Here is a 23,535-nt window from a genome sequence, read left to right as displayed (position 1 = left end):
AGGGTTTCATTATTACATATTGTAACCAAATGTAAATATAAGCACTAAACTTCTTTCATTTGGCATTCATAGCCCATATGAATGCCAACTTGATATAGGCAAATTCAACATGAAGCACCCTTCATGGAATTTTCCTCTGTACAGTTGGCATTCATTTGGGCTATGAATGCCAACTGAAAGATGTTCACTGCTTTAATAACAAACTATGCTTATAATGAAGTGATATTCAAATAATGTTTGATAAGGTTATATATTGGAGTTGCAGTGAAAATATAAACGATAAGTCATATGTTCAAACCTGATACTGATAATAAACTTCATTATTGCTAACGGCCATCTGATTTTGTATTTTCTGCACAATAGAATAAAGCATCAGAAGAAAAAATGACTGAAATACATGGTGCAACTATGATTTATCTTCTGAATTCCCCGTAATTAGCACCCCTCCCCTCTTCTGGAAAAGGAGTTGAAGTTTATTTAACAATGCTTTACAACATTTAACTTCAGCATTGTATTCCATATTACATGAACTTGTGAGTCTTTTACAAGTGAATCACGATAGAAGAATGTGTCTCATAGGTTAGTTTACTGTAACAGATTAATGTGTCATGAGTACAGAAAGAGTTAAAATATGGCTGATTTTTTTCATCCACAACTTACATTTTGGTTCACTAATAAGTGCCCCATTTGTTACATTTTTCTATGTGCCCTGGGCACTAACCACAGCGAATACGGTGCAAGGTTTATTCCACTTTATTTCTATGATTGACAAATGGTTGACTTTTATGTAGCAATATTTTATAATATAAAGTAAGGTTACCAGAAGCAAAAAAGCTCTAAGTCACATAAATGAAATTAGGCCGTTTTTGCTTTTAGCACTAATATGTCACCTTGAAATATTTCTTTGCTAATTTTTCCACTAAATTGAACTTTTCAGTGTCACAACTTTAATGGAATTCTTATGCATTTTTCAGCGAGAGTGGCAAAACCTTTTGGTTTAAGCTGCAAGCAATTGATTCAAATTCCGGTAAAAGACATTAAACCTCCAACAAGGGTCTCCACCACTGATTAGAATCAATGTCTCACAAATTATCCTCCAGTTCCAATCTCACATTGCAATCTAGTATAGAACACCGAAACTACAGAAAATGCTATATCAACATTTCAAGGCTTAACTATCCCTGGTTCACTAAACTCTCCAAAGTTCAATCCCAAGTTCACTTAACTCTCCAAAAATCAATCCCTAGTTCACTTAAATCTCCAAAGTTCAATCCCCAGTTCACTAAACTTTTCAAAGTTCACCTCAGTGATCTCGATTTGGTTTTATTTACATCCAGAATAATTCAAGGACTTGTCAGGTTTGTCAGTGGAGGAAAGCCGGAGTATCCGGAAAAAAATCAAAAACCAGTGGTCAGTACCTGGCAACTGATACATGTCAAAGAAAGTTGATTCTATTTACTAGTCTTATATTACTTTAATCTGTTAACAATTACCACAAGCTTTGACAACCTCCAGGTCGCGAGTTAAAATCATGTGGGGTTGCCAGGTCAATGGTTTTTTTCTGGGAACTCCAGCTGTTAGAGGTCATTAAACTAATCAAAGTAAGTGTATGATTCTAAAATATATATTCAAGGTAATTTCTGGACACCACCTCTTTATCATCCCAAAGGAGAGTTTAATGTTCTTTAAACATTTAACATTATCAATAGATTAAAAAGGTATAACAGATAGGGGAAAAGGGAAGAAGGGAGGGGGGAGAAGAGAGGGAAGGAGAAAGTAAGGAGGAGAGAAGAAGGGGAGGGAAAGAAGGGGGAGGGGGAGAAGGGGAGGGGGAGATATCAATGGAGAAGAGAGGGAAGGAAAAAGGGAGAGGAGAAGGGGGAGGAGGAAAAGGGAAAGGGGGAGAAGGGGGAGGGGGAGATATCAATGGAGAAGAGAGGGAAGGAGAAAGTAGGGAAAGGAAAAGGGGAGGGGAAAAAGGAGAAGGGGAGGGGGAGAAGGGGAAGGGGAGAAGGAGAAGGGGAGGGGGAGAAGGGGGGGGAGGGGGAGATTGATGGAGAAGAGAGGGAAGGAGAAAGTAGGGAAAGGAGAAGGGGAGGGGGACAAGGGGAAGGGGAAGAAGGGGGAGGGGGAGAGATCGATGAAGAAGAGAGGGAAGGAGAAAGTAGAGAAAGGAGAAGGGAAAGGGTAAGAAGGGGAGGGGGAGAAGAGAGGGAAGGAGAAAGTAGGGAGAGGAGAAGGGGGAGGGGGAGAAGGGGGAGGGTAAGAAGGGGAGGGGGAGAAGAGAAGGGGAAGAGAAAATTGGAAAGTGAAGAAGGGGGAGGAGAGGGGAAGGGGAAGGGGAGAGGGGGAAATGGGAAGGGGGAGGGGAAGGAAAAAAGAGGAGAGGAGAAGGAGAGGAAGAAGAAAGGAAATTCTTAAATATATATTCAAGATAATTTCTGGACATCACCTCTTTATCATCCCAAAGAATAGTTTAATGTTCTTTAAACATTTAACATTATTAATAGATTAAAAAGGTATAACAGATAGGGGAAAAGGAGAGAAGGGGAGGGGGAGAAGAGAGGGAAGGAGAAAGTAAGGAGGAGAGAAGAAGGGGAGGGAAAGAAGGGGGAGGGGGAGAAGGGGAGGGGGAGATATCAATGGAGAAGAGAGGGAAGGAAAAAGGGAGAGGAGAAGGGGGAGGAGGAAAAGGGAAAGGGGGAGAAGGGGGAGGGGGAGATATCAATGGAGAAGAGAGGGAAGGAGAAAGTAGGGAAAGGAAAAGGGGAGGGGGAAAAAGGAGAAGGGGAGGGGGAGAAGGGGAAGGGGAGAAGGAGAAGGGGGAGGGGGAGATTGATGGAGAAGAGAGGGAAGGAGAAAGTAGGGAAAGGAGAAGGGGAGGGGGACAAGGGGAAGGGGAAGAAGGGGGAGGGGGAGAGATCGATGAAGAAGAGAGGGGAAGGAGAAAGTAGGGAGAGGAGAAGGGGGAGGGGGAGAAGGGGGAGGGTAAGAAGGGGAGGGGGAGAAGAGAAGGGGAAGAGAAAATTGGAAAGTGAAGAAGGGGGAGGAGAGGGGAAGGGGAAGGGGAGAGGGGGAAATACGAAGGGGAGGGGAAGGAAAAAAGAGGAGAGGAGAAGGAGGAAGAAGAAAGGAAAGGAAGAAAGGGAAAGTAGGGAAAGGAGAAGGGAAAGGGTAAGAAGGGGAGGGGGAGAAGAGAAGGGGAAGAGAAAATTGGAAAGTGAAGAAGGGGGAGGAGAGGGGAAGGGGAAGGGGAGAGGGGGAAATACGAAGGGGAGGGGAAGGAAAAAAGAGGAGAGGAGAAGGAGGAAGAAGAAAGGAAAGGAAGAAAGGGAAAGTAGGGAAAGGAGAAGGGAAAGGGTAAGAAGGGGAGGGGGAGAAGAGAGGGGGAGGAGAAAATTGGAAAGGGAAGAAGGGGGAGGGGAGGGGAAGGGGAAGGGGAGAGAGGGAAATGGGAAGGGGGGGAGGGGAAGGAAAGAAGAGGAGAGGAGAAGGGGAAGAAGAAAGGAAAGGAAAATAGGATGGACAGGAGACTTTATCATCCTCATTATCAACAGCCTAAAAGGTATAAAAGCTGCTTTTCAACAAATTTGTATGGTCGTTAAAATGATAATGTCAGATAAATGTATTACATAATTATCCTTACGGAATAAAAAAGGAGAGAATCAAATTATTTGTCCATAAAATATGTAAGCCAAACACTTTCATCCTTGAAATGAAAAATCACAAAAAGATTTTGTCACGAAACTGGAAGCTATTGCTTAGCTTGTTCAACTTCCTGGTTGAAGAAATGTTCACTGATCAATGTGAGGCGAAGCATAAAACATGTTGTAATAAATAATGTCTCCAACTTCAAATAGCGCATCGTCTGACAAATACATAGCCTTTTGACAGTCGGCGATATATTTGAACTTGACTCAGTTTCGATAGTAGGTTATAGCAAATGCAATCAATATAAAAAAAAGTTACAGGTTGATCACGATGATAACAATTAGGCGAAAAAAATATGTCCGTTTAGGGTTACCTGACCGGCCCTAATTTTATTTCCCACTTTTCAACAAAAAAAAATAAGTCAGGATTTCGATCTCAGACTCCAGGTCCGCCCATTACTTTAGAGTGAATGACACTTAAAAAAAAAAAAAAAAAAAACTTAACAGATATACAGTGGAACTTGGTTGACACCAACTCGGATAATTCAACAACCCGGTTTAATATGAAGTGCTTTGACGGTCCCTCTTTATGTTTGTTTAAAGAACTCGGAAAATTCGAATTCGAAAAACTCGAAGAACTCGGATAATACAAAGTAAATCTGGGTCCAAATGACAAAAATCATGTATAAAATGTTCTTATAACTTGATTGAGATTCTTAAGACAACGAGATCGTCGAAAATGCTGATTTGTTTTTCATAAATCTGCCGTAGAACGGCATTTCAAAATATATCTATAGGTTTTCTTGTTATAAATTTGCAACTACCATTGGCAATTTTGACATCTCTCTTGTTCATATCGTTTCACAACATGGAACTAGTCTATATAAACAGAGAATTCGGCTTATTTGAATAAGTCATTTTCCAGAAGAAAATACGCAAATAACCGGAGTATTCGAATATGCGGAGATGACATTTCAGAAATTAATGCATATTCAAGTAGCAATGAAACAACGTAGCAAGTATCTTTTGTATCCTACATACAGTACGAAACTTGCTGTAGTCATTGCATGCCAGCTTTGCATGCTTTTATGTCTCGTTCAACGAGACGCTTGATACACACATGTCTGTCGTAGTCAACAAGACTCTGGTTGAACGAGACTACTCATGAATGGCGATTGTTGTAAGGAAGCATGGTTTCTCCAACCGATCGCAAACTAAGGTACGTTACGTTAATAAATAAACATATTTGAAAGTGCAAATGCTTTAATTAGATGTTTGAGTCAGTGATTATACTAAAGTTATGATTAACCGCTGCTGATGTAAATCGTAACAGCGTCGAATACCTTTGCAGATTCATGCATAAAATAACAAGCCATATGTTAACGTTAATCTGTCACCATGATGATTTCTAGTAAATGCGGCGTATCTTGAAACAAATATCGGCGAATTTCGCTATAAATATATTGCAAAATTGAAAAATATTAGATTTTATTTTTAGAATTTCCCAAATATTTTATTCAAATAACCGGAGGTCATGTAAAAGTCTATTCAAATACACGGAGTTGAAAAACAAAGATAAAGAAGGAAAAAATCGGGGCCGCAGGATTTTATGCAAATAACTGAAATATTCAAATAACTGTTATTCGATTATGTGGAGTCCTCTGTACCAAGTAAAGAGATAGTTAGTAGATATGAGAACTTGTTTAATTCGAACACTCTGATAACTCGAAGTTTTATCTTGGTCCGTTCGAGTTCGTATTAACCGAGTTCCACTGTATTTTTTTTGGCCTTAGTACTGACAGAAAACAAACAACACTTTACTAAATTCATTCCCCATAGGTCATGGTGAGAAGAAATGTCCCCTTGGGAATTGTTTTTTTTTTTTTTTCAAAATTTAATTGTACTATTTTCTCATTCCCCAATCCTTTATCCTTTCTTTCAATTTCTGTTTTTTTTATATATATCCTCATCTAAGACTGCAATCTATATCTATATCTTGAAAATGAACCTCACAATGACAAGTTTCCAGCACATACAAAAATCTGGATTTCAGACCTCATTTTTTTCTTATTTGGGCACATTGAAAGGTTTGAAAGCTTGAAAATGACATTTTCACTTCTTTACGTTATGACCAAAACTACTACTTGAATGTTGCACTGTCAGTATGATAAAAAGGTGATTCTATATATAATTACCACTTAATACCTTATACATTTTTCTTAAAATTGATCCAATGGATAATACCTAGAAAACAGCACTTACAAATCAGGAAGTCAAAATCAGAATCAAATCTTATACATGATGCATACTGATTTTGCATGTGGTAAGTATACTGCGTAGCACTTCAATTTGTATTTGAGTTTGCTTGCCAATTAAATTACATGAAAATTTTTATATCTCACTTATCAAAACCTTTCCACTTACAAAGAAATGAATTGCTCATAACATAATTTGGATTTGTTTTCATTTTCAAAATCTTTACACAGTGTAAGAGTTTTACACTGAAAAATATAAGTGAATTCTATACAACAATATGAGGAGTCATTTTCATTGTCAAACTTTACACAGACAAACAACTGAATTCCACACAACACAACTCCAGAGTCTTTTTCATTATCAAACTTTACACAAACAATTGAATTCCACACAACACAACTCCCGAGTCTTTTTCAATATCAAACTTTACACAAACAACTGAATTCCACACAACACAACTCCTGAGTCTTTTTCAATATCCAACTTTACACAAAGAACTGAATTCCACACAACACAACTCCCGGGTCTTTTTCAAAATCAAACTTTTCTCAAAGAACTGAATTCCACACAACACAACTCCAGAGCCTTTTCAATATCAAACTTTACACTTATTAAAACAAACAACTGAATTCCATAAAAAAAACAACTCCAGATTCTTTTTCATTATCAAACTTTACACTAATTAAGCCAAAGAACTGAATTCTATAACACAACTCCCGAGTCTTTTTCAATATCAAACTTTACACAAACAACTGAATTCATCACAACACAACTCCAGAGGCTTTTTCATTATCAAACTTTACACAAACAGCTGAATTCCACACAACACAACTCAAGAGTCTTTTTCAATATCAAACTTTACACTTAGACAAAGAACTGAATTCCACACAACAAAACAAGGAGTCTTTTTCATTATCAAACTTTACACTGACGAAGAACTGAATTCCTAACAACACTTTTTCAGTATCAAAACCTCTACACAGTAAATGAACTTTACGGTGACAAAGAACTGAATTTATCACAATACATCCAGAAGATTTTTTCATTATCAAAAACCTTTTATACCATCAAGCATAACCAAGACACAGAATCAGAAGCGACAGCTCGAGTGAACTATCGTTGCCCGGAGACAAGAGTTGGATCGCTGGAAGTTCTCCGAGGGTTGTTAACACACGTCATTAATGTGATCTTCTAGCCAGCACACACACAAGATGAAACTGCTCTAAACAACAATTAATTGGAAATAATACGGTTTTTGATGCAGTAATTGTTTCAGGTACAACAATAATGGCTGATAATGGCTTCAAATGGCTACTGAACAGAGCCTCTGTTTACAAATTACGGCCACTCTTAACAGTTGGTAACTATATATTTTTTCAGTCTAATTATCAGATGCCCTAAGGACCTGCATTTTCATGGCTTTTTCTCAACCTAATTAAAACCAATTTGCAATAGCTTCTAGTTTGAAATAAAAGAAATAAATAAAACAAAAATTAAAAGAAGTTTTCGAAGCATTCGTTTTGGTTTTTGTACAAGACGTAAATGTCTTTTTCAATTTGCCAGGTTAAGACGTCATAAAATTAAGATCTGGGATAATTCCCCATGTGATGAGTATTTGTTATCTAGGTCTCAGCCTGGACATTCACCCCTTAATTATCATAATGGACTGGTCTAGTCTTTGATTAAGAAGAGTCTAAATGTGTCATCAGGGGTGAATGTGTTGGCTGGTATTGTCTGAAGACAATGAATTTTCCTTTACATCAAGATACAAGCTCCATCTCCTCCGTGTAATAGTCGTAACATCAGGCATGTAAATCAAATTAGAATCTCCCTCGGGGACACTCATCAGAGGAATTAACACACCGGACCACATGTGTTGTAGGTATAGAGTGTTAATGATGTATCAGTAGTTTATATAATAGGGAGAAGTATAAAAAAACAAATTGGACTTGTTCTAGCTCAGTAAACTTTCCTAAAGGTACATCCAAGAGGTTTGAAAAATGATCATTTGATAATGCAATCTTGGCACCAGTTGAATATAGAAAAGATTAAAACCTGTTCCAAGATGGTGACTTTGACATCCATCTTGGATTTTGGAAAGAGTGTGCGATGTATTTTCAGAGGTCTACATTTATAATGTATCCCTTCTTTACGTTCAAACAAATTTTCAGCACTGAAACTGAAGAAGATCTTTAAAATGTGTTTTTCAACACTTGGTCAGGACCATGTCAGGATTATTTAAGCCAAGTTTCTGCTAAATCGCACAAAAAGAACTTGAGAAGAAGTTCAAAAATGTGCTTTAACAAGAGATCCCAGAGGGATCTTGGCGCCCATCAAAGAATGATCTACATCTGACAACAGAAAGAGGGATTTTTTTCTGCTGTTCAAACTACATATGAAATTTGAGAAAGATCCTTTTAGAACTCTCTGAAATAAATAGCAGTAACAAACTTCAACTACCAAAATCCAAGATGGTGGCCTGTCGGCCATCTTGTTGACCAATTGGTCCCAATATGCAATATGCACAACTGGACCTCTTGGGAAACATGCACATGAAATTTGAACCTGCATGTGAAATTTGAGACAGATCCCTTCAGCATTTTCTGAAAAATAGCGGTAACAAGAATTGTTAACGGACAGAAGGATAGTTGGAAGGACGGACTATGGAAAAGGCGAATTGAATAGCCCACCATCTGATGAAGGTGCATGGGCTAAAAATGGCGGCTGTGGGGGCCATTTTTTTTTTCGATTAAACACGAAAAATAACAACCCTTTTAGTCTGGACCATACCAGGATGATATCAAGCAAGTTTCAACTCGGTGCCACTGGTAGAACTTGTAGACAATGACTAAATAGAAATCTCTGCCTCTCTTAGTAATTTTTTGACCACACCTGGTTATATTTGCCACCTGTCTTGATTGTATATAAGCAGCCAATATTTTTTTGTCTTCATTTTGATGGCCTTTTTATACAGATTTGGCTGTTTGATGATGTAAAACTTTTACATTAATTGTACATTATAGTTAGGACTAGCTGGATGACAGACCACAAACATCTCTATATATGGTCATGTTGTGATTATAAACTGAGCACAAACATATCTATATATGGTCATGTTGTGATTATAAACTGAGCACAAACATATCTATATATGGTCATGTTGTGATTATAAACTGAGCACAAACATATCTATATATGGTCATGTTGTGATTATAAACTGAGCACAAACATATCTATATATGGTCATGTTGTGATTATAAACTGAGCACAAACATATCTATATATGGTCATGTTGTATTATAAACTGAGCACAAACATGTTATGGTCATGTTGTGATTTAAACTGAGCACAAACATATCTATATATGGTCATGTTGTGATTATAAACTGAGCACAAACATATCTATATATGGTCATGTTGTGATTATAAACTGAGCACAAACATATCTATATATGGTCATGTTGTGATTATAAACTGAGCACAAACATATCTATATATGGTGTTGTGATTATAAACTGAGCACAAACATATCTATATATGGTTATGTTGATTAAACTGACCACATACATCTCTATATATGGTCATGTTGATTAAACTGACCACAACAAAAGTGACCATAAACATCTCTATATATGGTCATGTTGATTAAAACAGAAACAGCCCAAACCAAAACAAAAATCTGAAAACTACAATTTCATTTAAAACGGCAATGGCAGCCGAAGTCAATCTTAAATATACATGTCGGTGGCGTGAGGCCATAATGAAGTTTGAACTGTAGAATTCTCCCGAGTCAAGAGAATATTACTGATCAATAATCTGTTAAACTCCAACAGTGTCTAAGACCACTGCATCCCCAACCAAATATGAAAAAAAGTATGATGAATGCATGATCACGCTGCGTGGAATTTCGGTGACTATTAAGTACACATTCCATCGCTACAAGAGAAGAAACTTTATATGCAGACTGCTGTGGTGCATTTTATTTTTCTGTTTCATCTTGATGGAATTTTATTCCATATGAAACCAAATCAATACACTGCAGCGGAACGAAAGGGAAATAAAATTGTATAAGTTTCAATTTTAGAATAAAAACGGCATCAACCACAGCATATATATACATTTTGCATGTACAATTTTTTGAAACTACTGGAATATTTTTATGAAGCAATTATAAAGAGTGCTTTTAATAAGTAGGGTGAGGGGTGGTTGTAGTGGTGGTTGAGGGAGGGGGATGGTAGGGGTGGTGGGGGTGAGGGGGTGAGGGTGGGAGTTGGGGGAGAGGTCTGTAGGGGTGGTGGTGGTTTTGGGGTTTTGGGTTAGAACGATTGGAAAGCTTATTGGCAGACACAGTCAATACAGTCTTAATTGTAGATTTTGCTGAATTCAGAAAATCAATGACACAAACTTCGATGACCTTTTGTCAAATTGTATAAAAAGTTTCAATCCTGAATCCTTTCAGCAGAAACCATTACTGTATGCTCCGTTGCTACCTTTGCCTTTTATATGGACAAGCATGGTCCCCCTCTATGTAAACTATAAAGGTCTGAAAGTCATAAATCTTTTGCCTCCGAATGAAGCTGCACTCGAGCAGGAGAAGCATGCATGGTAACATTACATGCCCTTCCTTTCACCATTAGGTATTTCATTGATTTATTTCCTCCTTGTAAGCTGAGGCAGTTGAGGTGTCAAATTTGTCAAATTGGACATCACTAACCTCCAACAGAAATTAGCCCTTAAGTGATCAAGTAGTTGAAAGTATCTACTGGCGATTTACCCCTGCAGAGCTGATTTCTTCAAAAAGATCAAACTGTATGATATCTTATTACCTGTTACGGTCACTTGATTTTGGTATCTTATATTCTTTCACCAGCTTTCCTTCCTGATTCTACATTATGGTGGATTAATGGAAAAGGTATCCAACAAAACATCCAAAAGGGATTTTCATGACAACAAGAATGATCTATGTCTGACAATGGAAAGAGGGATATTTTCTTTTTTCAGTATTTTATTAGAAAGTGACAAAATCCATGATGGCTGCTAATATCAGTCATGTTGTTGCCTTTCCATGTACAAAATGCAATTGACAATATCTAAACTACAGAAACAAAGAGAAACCTATTCAAGTAAGATCTCTTTAGCATTTTTAAAGAAATAGTGCCATAAACTCCTTCTATCAAAATCCAAGATGGCTACCTTTTGGCTATTTTATAGCTTGATTGTTTCAAAATTGTAATATGCATATTCAGGGTCCGTGGGGGACCAATAAATCAGATTTGAGACAAATCCCTTCAGTACTTTCTGAGAAATATCATGGTAACAAAGATCCCTTCATTACTTTCTGAGAAATATAATGGTAAAAAAGATCCCTTCAGTACTTTCTGAGGAATTAAATGGTGAGCAAATTTTAACTATCAAAATCCAAGATGGAGGACTATCGGCCATCTTGTTGATGAGTCATTCCCAAAATGCACTATGAATAATATATGTCCATCCTTTTTTATACTCAAACTGTCCACAGGACAAACAAATACAAACCATGCAGTCTTTCTCTTAATCTTGGTATCTAACCATCCTGTTGGCAGTTCCCATGAGTCTAACTCTGTTTAATTTACCTTGAGTTGATTAAACAAACTTAATTCAATAGATAAAGCTACAGATCTAATTTAACTTTACTAACATTTCATGCCGTCATCTATCCCTAACTGAATACATGCTATATTACAGTGTACTGTGTAAATAGCTTTATAAACATCCGTTACAACAAACCCAGGCTATATTGAGTTTTTAAAATCTATAGCAAGATTAGAATGGCGTTCAGGAGTCTTAGAAGGAATAAAGCCATGTTGCCAGGAAAGAGGAATTTTTAGAAACCCTGTCATGCATCAAACTTTACTGTAATTATATCAATATAAGTCTCAGTCAAATCTAAAATAATTATCCTCTGTTAACTATTAACTTAAATCTAGAATACTAGAAACTCACTGTATGTTCACTTACTTGTATCAGATTTTTTGTGAAACTCATAACATCAAATACGGGCGTTTTAGTTATTTCTGTGGAAATGATATTTTTGTGACTTTGTGGATCATTGTCATGCATGCTCGCAAAAATTTCATCCATGAAATATTATATTAATAGGGATAGAGTTGAATATTATATTAACATTCAAGAAGCCGAAATGCAAGATTTTGATTTTCAAGCCTTTCGATAAAATAGAAAAGTTCACATGTTTCTTTGGAGGGGAATGATTTAAATAAGATACCCTTATTTAACATCCTGGTACAGACAAAAACCAACTAGAATTATCTATTGCCCGAAATGAACATCAATTTGAGAAATATATTTCAGTATACCATGGTTTCATTTAAATTACATATGACTACACATCTCAGGTTTATAGTGACAGCGAGAAGAAAAAGACATTTTCCGTGATGTTGTGGTGAGCGTGTCGTTATACTGCGTAGACGGTCGTGCTAATTGTGGTGGTGTTACTACCGTTAAGAAGCCTTATATTTGTCTCTAATCAGTTATCAAAGAGCAATGTAGGTTTTCAGAATCTCTACAAGCTCAGCGTTATTCACTTTCAAATCCATCAACCTTTCTGGAGGAAAATTTATAACAACTTCCTACATAACACACACAACAGCTGTGATAATTATGTAAAACATTTCCTTACTTCTACAAAATATTCTAAAGTTACGGATAATTTTCTTATTGAGAAACACAAATAGTGTTATATTTCTTATTTGAAATTATTATATACAACACAAAAGACAAAGATAGTCTGTAAATTAAACTTTGGTTTGGTTTCATTAATTTGACCCCTGAAAATTCATAATGAACTCTTCCAGCTTTTGTATTAGAAAAATTCAAAATGTATCTTCAGGGGTGAATGAAATAACATCCTATTAACAGCCAGAGCTATTAAAGGACATGCAAGATTAAGATGGTGGAGAAAGGCCGGAGTACCCGAAGAAAACCATAGACCAGCGGTCAGTACCTGGCACATGTATTCAAATTCATGACCAAGCATTCTTATCAAAATTGCTTTGTTTTCATCTTTTTGCCCATGATAGATGCACTCATATTTCATCTAAAATGAATGAATTTGCCAGTGAAACATGCACATTCTGTTCCTGAAGTCAAAGTTCATAATGAAGGTCAGGGATATTTTATCTGAGAAGGAACCTGAATCATAAAGAGGGACCCCATTTTATCTGAGAAGGAACCAAGCATACAGAGGGGTCCCATTTTTTCTGAGAAGGAACCAATCATACAGAGGGACCCCATTTTATCTGAGAAGGAACCAATCATACAGAGGAACCCCATTTTATCTGAGAAGGAACCAATCATACAGAGGGACCCCATTTTATCTGAGAAGGAACCAATCATACAGAGGGACCCCATTTTTATCTGAGAAGAAACCAATCATACAGAGGGACCCCATTTTATCTGAGAAGAAACCAATCATACAGAGGGACCCCATTTTATCTGAGAAGGAACCAATCATACAGAGGGACCCCATTTTATCTGAGAAGGAACCATTCATACAGAGGGACCCCATTTTATCTGAGAAGGAACCACTCATACAGAGGGACCCCATTTTATCTGAGAAGGAACCAATCATACAGAGGGACCCCATTTTATCTGAGAAGAAACCAATCATACAGAGGGACCCCATTTTATCTGAGAAGGAACCATTCATACAGAGGGACCCCATTTTATCTGAGAAGGAACCAATCATACAGAGGGACCCCATTTTATCTGAGAAGGAACCAATCATACAGAGGGACCCCATTTTATCTGAGAAGGAACCAATCATACAGAGGGACCCCATTTTATCTGAGAAAGAACCAAGCATACACAGGGATCCCATTTTATCTGAGAAGAAACCACTCATACAGAGGGATCCCATTTTATCTGAGAAGGAACCAATCATAAAGATGACCCCATTATATCTGAGAAGGAACCAATCATACAGAGGGACCCCATTTTATCTGAGAAGAAACCACTCATACAGAGGGATCCCATTTTATCTGAGAAGGAACCAATCATACAGAGGCACCCCATTTTATCTGAGAAGGAACCAATCATACAGAGGGACCCCATTTTATCTGAGAAGGAACCAATCATACAGAGGGACCCCATTTTATCTGAGAAGGAACCAATTACACAGAGGGACCCCATTTTATCTGAGAAGAAACCACTCATACAGAGGGATCCCATTTTATATGAGAAGGGACCAATTACACAGAGGGACCCCATTTTATCTGAGAAGGAACCAATCATACAAAGGGATCCCATCTTATCTGAGAAGGAACCAATCATACAGAGGGACCTCATTTTATCTGAGAAGAAACCAATCATACAGAGGGACCCCATTTTCTCTGAGAAGAAACCACTCATACAGAGGGATCCCATTTTATCTGAGAAGAAACCACTCATACAGAGGGATCCCATTTTATCTGAGAAGGAACCAATCATACAGAGGGACCCCATTTTATCTGAGAAGGAACCAATCATACAGAGGGACCCCATTTTATCTGAGAAAGAACCACTCATACAGAGGGACCCCATTTTATCTGAGAAGGAACCAATCATACAGAGGGACCCCATTTTATCTGAGAAGGAACCAATCATACAGAGGGACCCCATTTTATCTGAGAAAGAACCACTCATACAGAGGGACCCCATTTTATCTGAGAAGGAACCAATCATACAGAGGGACCCCATTTTATCTGAGAAAGAACCACTCATACAGAGGCACCCCCATTTTTATCTGAGAAGGAACCACTCATACAGAGGGACCCCATTTTATCTGAGAAGGAACCAATCATACAGAGGCACCCCATTTTATCTGAGAAGGAACCAATCATACAGAGGGACCCCATTTTATCTGAGAAGGAACCAATTACACAGAGGGACCCCATTTTATCTGAGAAGGAACCAATTACACAGAGGGACCCCATTTAATCTGAGAAGGAACCAATCATACAGAGGGACCCCATTTTATCTGAGAAGGAACCAATCATACAGAGGAATCCCATTTTATCTGAGAAGGAACCAATCATACAGAGGGACCCCATTTTATCTGAGAAGAAACCACTCATACAGAGGAATCCATTTTATCTGAGAAGAAACCACTCATACAGAGGGATCCCATTTTATCTGAGAAGAAACCACTCATACAGAGGGATCCCATTTTATCTAAGAAGGAACCATCATAAAGGGGATCCATCTAAGAAGGAACCAATCATACAGAGGGACCCCATTTTATCTGAGAAAGAACCACTCATACAGAGGGACCCCATTTTATCTGAGAAGGAACCAATCATACAGAGGGACCCCATTTTATCTGAGAAGGAACCACTCATACAGAGGGACCCCATTTTATCTGAGAAGGAACCAATCATACAGAGGGACCCCATTTTATCTGAGAAGGAACCAACATACAGATGGATCCCATTTTATCTGAGAAGGAACCAATCATACAGAGGGACCCCATTTTATCTGAGAAGGAACCAATCATACAGAGGGACCCCATTTTATCTGGAAGAACCACTTCATACAGAGGGACCCCATTTTATCTGAGAAAGAACCATTCATACAGAGGGACCCATTTTATCTGAGAAGGAACCAATCATAAAAAAGAGGGACCACATTTTATCTCAGAAAGAACCACTCATACAGAGGGACCCCATTTTATCTGAGAAGGAACCAATCATACAGAGGGACCCCATTTTTATCTGAGAAGGAACCAATCATACAGAGGGACCCCATTTTATCTGAAAGAACCATTCATAAAGAACCCCTTTTATCCAGAAGAACATCATACAGAGGGACCCCATTTTATCTGAGAAGGAACCATTCATAAAGAGGGACCCCATTTTATCTCAGAAAAGAACCACTCATACAGAGGACCCCATTTTATCTGAGAAGGAACCAAACATACGGAGGACCCCATTTTATCTGAGAAGGAACCAATCATACAGAGGACCCCATTTTATCAGACGAGGAACCAATTATACAGAGGGATCCCATTTTATCTGAGAAAGAACCAATCATACAGAGGGACCCCATTTTATCTGAGAAGAAACCAATCATACAGAGGGACCCCATTTTATCTGAGAAGGAACCAAGCATACAGAGGGACCCCATTTTATCTGAAGAAGGAACCAATTATACAGAGGGACCCCATTTTATCTGAGAAGGAACCAATCATACAGAGGGACCCCATTTTATCTGAGAAGGAACCAATCATACAGAGGGACCCCATTTTATCTGAAGAGGAACCAATTATACAGAGGGACCACATTTTATCTGAGAAGGAACCAAGCATACAGAGGGATCCCATTTTATCTGAGAAGGAACCAATCATACAGAGGGACCCCATTTTATCTGAGAAGGAACCAATCATACAGAGGGACCCCATTTTATCTGAGAAGGAACCAATCATACAGAGGGACCCCAGAAGGAACCAATCATACAGAGGGACCCCATTTTATCTGAGAAGGAACCAATCATACAGAGGGACCCCATTTTATCTGAGAAGGACCCCAAATAAAACACTAGTAGGCCTATAACCACTGAAATTGGATTCTGGAACACACATAGTGAAACACAGGCATAAAAATTTAAGGAAATATTAACACGCCACTCCCCCCCCCCTCCCCATTTTGGAGGCTTCATGGAACAGTAGGTTTGGGCTAATATTGCTCTTCATCATTAAGTTCTAAAGTAATATATAAACGTAAACACACACAGGTTTTAATTCAATCCATGTTATATTGTGAATTGTGATGTGAGATTCTTTCTTATTGTCTCGAATAGGTCATACGAGTCTGCCAAACCCCTCTAATGCGTTGCCACTACAACAACACTTGTCCGAAACAGGATAACGGAAAAAATCAATGACGGGGTAAATAGACGGTGCCGGGAGAGGGAGCTTATAATCAATATATATGTCTTTATTTTAATACATAATAAATAAGTAGACATAGCCGTCTGACCTGCTGCTCGTCGTAGTTTGTGAGAACAGTGATACATTTCGTGTAAATAAGATGGGGGCTGAGGTCTTTTTAGCATTCCTCGTTTCACATGTCGACATAACTTCACCTTCAATGCACTTGGAGTTGGTGTAGGTCATGTACGCCACAGAGATACTTTCAGTTACTTTAGTAGTGCATATACATTAATATATATATATATATATTTGGCAAGAAACTCACACATTGGTAAAAAGTACATGCAGCATCGATCTCCAACCAATTTAACTCATTTCTATTGCCGCAAGTGCAAGAAGCTAATTTTGGGGTCAAAGTGTTTATTTGTCGACCTAGTAAGTTTATATAACCAAATAAAATTGGTATACCCTTATACATGTTGATATTCTACACAGACAAAATAAAATTTGTAGAATTAATAGACGATTCTAAATCGAATTTAATTGTCTAAAAGTGCTTATCTGTACAGTACAGCTTACTCCATACAACCATGCGCGAAACAAAAAAAATTGGCTCCTATTGGTGGGGATGAAATTCCATTATTGATAAGAAAACGTATACCGGTATCAGTGTTAAAGGATCTCGTCAACAGATTTTCATTAACATGTATGGAACATGAGAAGCAATTAGTGATAATTAGGCTGAAGTATTTGTTACCTGAATATCTTACATTTCTCTTTGGATTATTACACCCCCCCAAAAATTGGGTTGACTGTCTGTCCGTCCGTCCGTCCGTCCGTCCGTCCGTCTGACCGTAGACACAACTTTGTCTGGCAAACTCCTCCTAAACTACTTGACAGATTTAGATAAAATTTGATACACAGAACCCTGACATAAACGACAGTTGAATAAACTATACAGGGTTATTCAATGTCGCCTTAATTAATGGATTTATTACCAATTAAATGTTCTAATTAGCCCAAGCTGTGGGCATTAGTCTGCAACTCTAGCAACAGTTCTATTTCTTTTTTTATTTTCCTAATATTTCTATTGTAAAACACACAAAAAAATCAATTAAATGCAATTCATTACAGTAAACATACTTATTTTAGTGGTAGTTTTATTTTAGCGGTTTTTAAGCTGTCTTTGACGCACTAACTCATGTACAGTGCTAACATATGATAAAGTGTATTTCCATTCATGAGCCACCAAATTACACTAATTTATATCCAAGCTGTAATAAATCATAATTTACATTTTTGCACATTTTTACTAAAATTTTCACATTTCCACTAAAATTTGTCTGCACTAATATACGTACATTACCATAATCAATTTGATTAACTTATATCCTTGGTTTTTTTAGACACACATTAGTTCATCAAACAATATGGGAAACAATTAATTGTTAGTTAGTGACATCTTGTTGATGAAATAAAAGCGGCGTTCGATGTAATCGTAGACGATTTATTGACGCGAGCACTTTTACGAGGAGGATCTGATAAGTGTTGTTGTCGAGATGTAGATGTCATTGATTACCGCGGAGAAGGATGTTGATTGCGGTCCAAGCCATTGCATCGTAGATTGCCTGATAAGTCAAACCCTCAACATCAAATCCAATAAAAAAAATTTCCCCGAAGGTAGAATGAAATCAATAGCACTGTCTAATTAAAGTCCAATAAATACTCAACATACCTTAGTTCTCGTCTGTTCTGATATTCACTAATCATAATGTCTAAATATAGATACCTTAGTCAGATGTGTAAAAATAATTCTTTTTTATATGATACAGGTAAGTTAAATGGAAATCAATGTTTTACTCCTCTCCTTCCCTCACTGTGTAGGTACATTATGGAGTGTAGTGAACAATGTGTTTGAAATAACAAGTAATTCAACCAGTTAACTGGTTTTTATCTGTCGGTGTAAATGAACATGAAAATCAAATCAAACTCAATGGGCATCAACCATGCAGCTACACAATGAAATCATTTGAAAGTTCCGCTGCAGGTTTTAATTTTACATAGTGATATGGTCACCTTCTAGCTTTGCGCTTGGGTGAATTTCCCTTTCGCATAATCAGTAGAGCGGCAGCCATTTAGTCCCCAGTTGCAAGTCCGAGCATGGCTGGCAGCACAATACTCTCGCCAGTTACAGTTCTGAACCATGACACCGAGTTACATCCCACTTCTCTCTTTACTGTAAACTAGGTTGAGTGAAATCACTGATGCATGACAGCAGCCGGAACTGTGTGTTTACAATGCCTATTGATAATTAACCTGTTAAACATTTCTAAAAACAAATTAATTCTTCTTTATTATTCCTCAAAATCATTTGTAATTTAGAAAGGACTGACAATGTCAGTGGTTTCATAGATCCGCGAACTATAGGGATTGGGTGTATCGCAAAATTTAACCCTCATATCAATATGATATCCTAAAAGGAAACTGCAAAACATAGACTTTGCCAATTTTTTTTATGAAAAAATAAATCAGAAATTTTTTACTCTATATGACCTTGACTTTTGACTATGGACATTTACAATTTAGATATATTCAAAAGTTTCTATACATGATGTAATTGTAATTTTACTAATAATTTTATCGTGACTTTTAAATCAATGTACAAGTTTGAACACCCCGATTATAAACCTCTAAGCTTGCATGATCGGTCAATCAAACAGACTGGGTACCGCATGTGAATTTTGCATTTTTATGCTAATGACATTTGTTCCGACATTGTATAGATATGTGCGTGTGTGCGATCAAGAGGCGTGACTAGATACCGTCTAGCAATTTGCAATTCTTTAAAGCTTGAGATAGATTATCCATTAAGAAACATCAGTTATATTTTCTATTTTTAGTAACGGTGACCTTTATCTTTGATCTTCGTAAAAGCAACAGATAATTTGTACCGAGAAAGAGATTTTCCACAAGGAAGCGCAGTACTACGCTAAATTGACCCCCATGGAACTAGATTTTGACATTTGATTGCATAAAGCAGAAAATTTAATAAAGTTTACATGAAGTCCCTTAATGCTAGACTTTTTTCTTGAAAGTAATTGACCGATCGCCTTCCATTACATAGCCATGCCTCGTGCTAAAAAACGCATATGTAACTATTCAATGTCGTGGTAAATGTTGTAGCATACAAAATAAAAAATGCACAGTCATATACGGTCCAAGGATGTTTTGATTGACAGCTGGCAATCCATCAATTTGCAAGAGAGTACATATGATTCAGGAGAGCAATTCTTTAAACAACAAATGATTTGTAAGTTTGCATAGCGGTTAAGATTCGCAGGTGGACAATTTTTGTTATATTTGCATTTTTCATAGAAATCTACGAATTCTAAACATTAGAAAACTTATCATAAAATCATTAACCTACCTAAAAATGAAAATATTTCGTATAGATTCACTAATCTTAGGGTTTGGTAAAATGTGAAATTTACCTTCGGCAAATAAGTGGAGGGCTTGTTATAATATGTTGTCTAACACTCTCGCCACCATGACCCAGAGGTGGAGGTCTAGTGGTTGAATGTCAAGACACCTTAACCACTCAGCCACAAGTTCAAATGACACAGAGGTAGAGGACGAGTGGTAGAATGTCAGCCACAAGTTTAAAATGACACAGAGGTGGAGGAGGTTATAGTGGTGGAATGTCAGACACATTAACCACTCAGCCACTAGCTATGGCACAGAGGTTGAGGTCTAGTGGTAGAATGTCAGACACCTTAACCACTCTGCCACCATGACCCAGAGGTGGAGGGATAGCGGCAGAATGTCAGACACATTAACCACTCAGCCACTAGCTATGACACAGAGGTTGAGGTCTAGTGATTGAATGTCAGACACCTTAACCACTCTGCCACCATGACATAGAAGTGGAGGGATAATAGTGGTAGAATGTCACACACCTTAACCATTCTGCCACCACGGCCCATAGGTCGAAGAATAGTGGTTGAAAGTCAGACACCTTAACCAGTTAGCCACCGTGGCCTAGAGGTGACGGTCACAGGGTAAAATGTTACGCACCTAAACCAAATGGACACCAGGATCCAGACGGCGGGGCTATAGGTAGAATAACAGACACCTTAACCACTTTGCCATCTAATGTTATAACACAAAAAAATGCATGAGAGGATAAACCAGAATAAAAACCACAACCAAACTGTGGTTTGATGTGCATTTAATCAAGGGAATATAGTCAAACCTTTAAACATGATTTGATGGCGAACATCAACCTCAGAAACATGCCATTTATAAGGGGAGACATGGGAAGGCATAAGTGATATTACACCAAATATTGATTTTAATGTATAAGCTTTGCGTAAAATGACAGCGCTCCCCCACTACGTTCCCAGCCTACAGGCCGACACCTGTAGATCAGTGAGGTAATAAAGACCCACCATTAACGAATTAATTCTTACAACAGACAAACGAGCGTCAAACTAATGACAGATAATCCATCATAACGACGAGAGATATTGTGGTTAGTGAACAGAGGTTTTAGGAATGGATGTCAGAAAATGTGGACAAAAAGATCAAATTACTTTTCAAAGTATCAATACCGAAATTGCAACATCCTTTCAAGTTTGACCTTCAAGGCAAGATCACAATACACTAACAGCAATGGAACGGAATGGGAGGAGAGCGGGGGGGGGGGGGGGGGGTCGGGACTGGGGATTGGACAAGACAGACTTGGTGAAACTTATGATATGCCCCCAGTTTATGACAGAAGTATGTTGTTTTTTACACATAACAGAGTTATCTGCCCTTGTGGGTAGGTAATAATTGTGACGTCATGTGTTTGTGAGTGTAACGTCATACTTTTCAAAAGATAACAACATGAATTTAGCCAGCAAAATAATGATGTCATAACAGATACCTAACCAGAAGGGAGGTAACTCTATCATATGCAAACACACTTTAGTTGACAGTATTCCTGACAGTTACTGATGATGGCCCTCCTACACACGACCACAGACGGGTCAGCATGATGATTGACACATTAATAACATATGAAAAAAACATATTACACATATATAAAGAAAACTTAATGGGTCCCAGCATGCTACATTCACATCATTTCAGCAAACAATGAATGCTATATACAGAATTTGCATTCACTATTAAAAGAGGGATATGTTTTGAGCATTCCAAATGGGCAAATAATCGCCTTTCTGGCCAGCATGTTGAATGTCGTGTGTGATGGGACTCCTAATTTGATTTTGAAGCAAAACATATTCAGGTTTGTGAATTGGTGCTGAGGCTAGTTGTGTCACAAGCCAATTGTTGGCATTGAAACCCTTGCCATGTCATTAGCACAGTTCAGCTAACATTATCTGACCCATCTGTTAGCTTCAAGGGCAACTGGTTTTGTTAAGACAGTTCTGACATGGCAGTTCTAGGTGAATCGGAAAACCTTCAGGAAGGAAAGGACCATACATTCAAACCTGTCTATACCGACCCATGAAGGGAAGACAGAAAAAGGTTACTTTAAAGACAGGTTGCCTTTATTTCGTCTTTGCATATAACAGAGTTACATCCCTTTTGGTAGGTATCCACGTGACATTTTTTGTGAGCAAAATTTACATCGCTTTCTATGAATGACGGTATTTTCCTAAACACATGATGTCATATCAGTACCTACCCACAGGGGCAAATAACTCTGTAACATGCCAATAGTCAGAATAGACAGGCCGATGTTTTTGTATCAGCCATACAGTTTACAATGTAAAAGAAATTTAACAGACTTGCTTTATTATATATTCATTTCTTTATTACTGTGTATTAATTTAGGCCTAATTATGTCAATATAGGCCTATTTCTTTAATTTGTGCTTGTTTTCTTATTGATTATATATAATTTATCGAGTTCATGATATGCAATAATGAATAATATTTCAAAAGGGCAATAACTCTGAAAGTTACTCTCCTATAATTCTGATTTTTAAATTGTTATTCTAATTCTGATATGAGATTTTATAACCGCGGTCTCTTTTTTTGGAACTTTTGCACGCCAAAGCCGTGAAATAAAAACTTCTTACACTAGTTTCATAAAATATCATAAGAAATGAAAGTTGCTCTTCTATAATTTTGATTTTCAATATTCAAATTCTGATATAAAATTTAATGAAATTAGCCTTGAAATCTCTCTTTTACCCTCCAAGAATTGGGAAAAATAAAAACTTCTCACACTTAAAATTTAATAAAATCTCATATGAAATGAACACTGATTTTAGATCCTGTATTTGTGGCTATTGATATGTTGGGGATATAATCAGATGTATAGTAGACACATCTAAATTACAGTAGCTATGTAGACATGTCCATCACATACATGTAGTAATTACACAACACTGGGAGCATGTCTATCTGTGATAGCATCACTGTGAGTGATCATGGCTAGTGTCCGCTACGTCTGGAGATAAACCGATAAAGGACGCCCAGGTCTCGAGACAACTTGGCATGAAGTCCGAGTGTGGCAAAATAAAAGTGTTTCTGTGGTATATAGGACGGTCAGGTCCTGAAAGACAAGGGCTTGAAGTCTGAGTGTGGTAAAATAAAAGTGTTTCTGTGGTATATAGGACGGTCTAGTCCTGAGAGACAAGGGCTTGAAGTCTGAGTGTGGCAAAATAAAAGTGTTTCTGTGGTATATAGGACGGTCAGGTCCTGAGAGACAAGG

The 23,535-nt window shown here is 37.7% G+C and overlaps 2 protein-coding genes across 2 annotated transcripts in view; one reads left to right on the top strand and one right to left on the bottom strand.

The window, feature by feature from the left end:
- LOC138335446 (complexin-like) overlaps positions 1-23,535 on the bottom strand; it is a 186,882-nt gene that overhangs the window by 134,699 nt on the left and 28,648 nt on the right. The window lies entirely within an intron of this gene.
- Positions 1,927-15,497, top strand: LOC138334603 (ribosome-binding protein 1-like). The gene is made up of 4 exons (XM_069283246.1): positions 1,927-2,187; positions 2,533-3,360; positions 13,873-14,669; positions 15,119-15,497. The coding sequence occupies exons 1-4, from the start codon at positions 1,927-1,929 to the stop codon at positions 15,495-15,497; spliced, it is 2,265 nt and encodes a 754-aa protein (XP_069139347.1).

This window comes from Argopecten irradians, chromosome 11, assembly GCF_041381155.1.
Source record: "Argopecten irradians isolate NY chromosome 11, Ai_NY, whole genome shotgun sequence".
NCBI classification, from domain to species: Eukaryota; Metazoa; Mollusca; class Bivalvia; order Pectinida; family Pectinidae; genus Argopecten; species Argopecten irradians.
The sequence above is the reverse complement of the archived record's forward strand: the minus strand, read 5'-3'. Positions and strand labels throughout refer to the sequence as shown.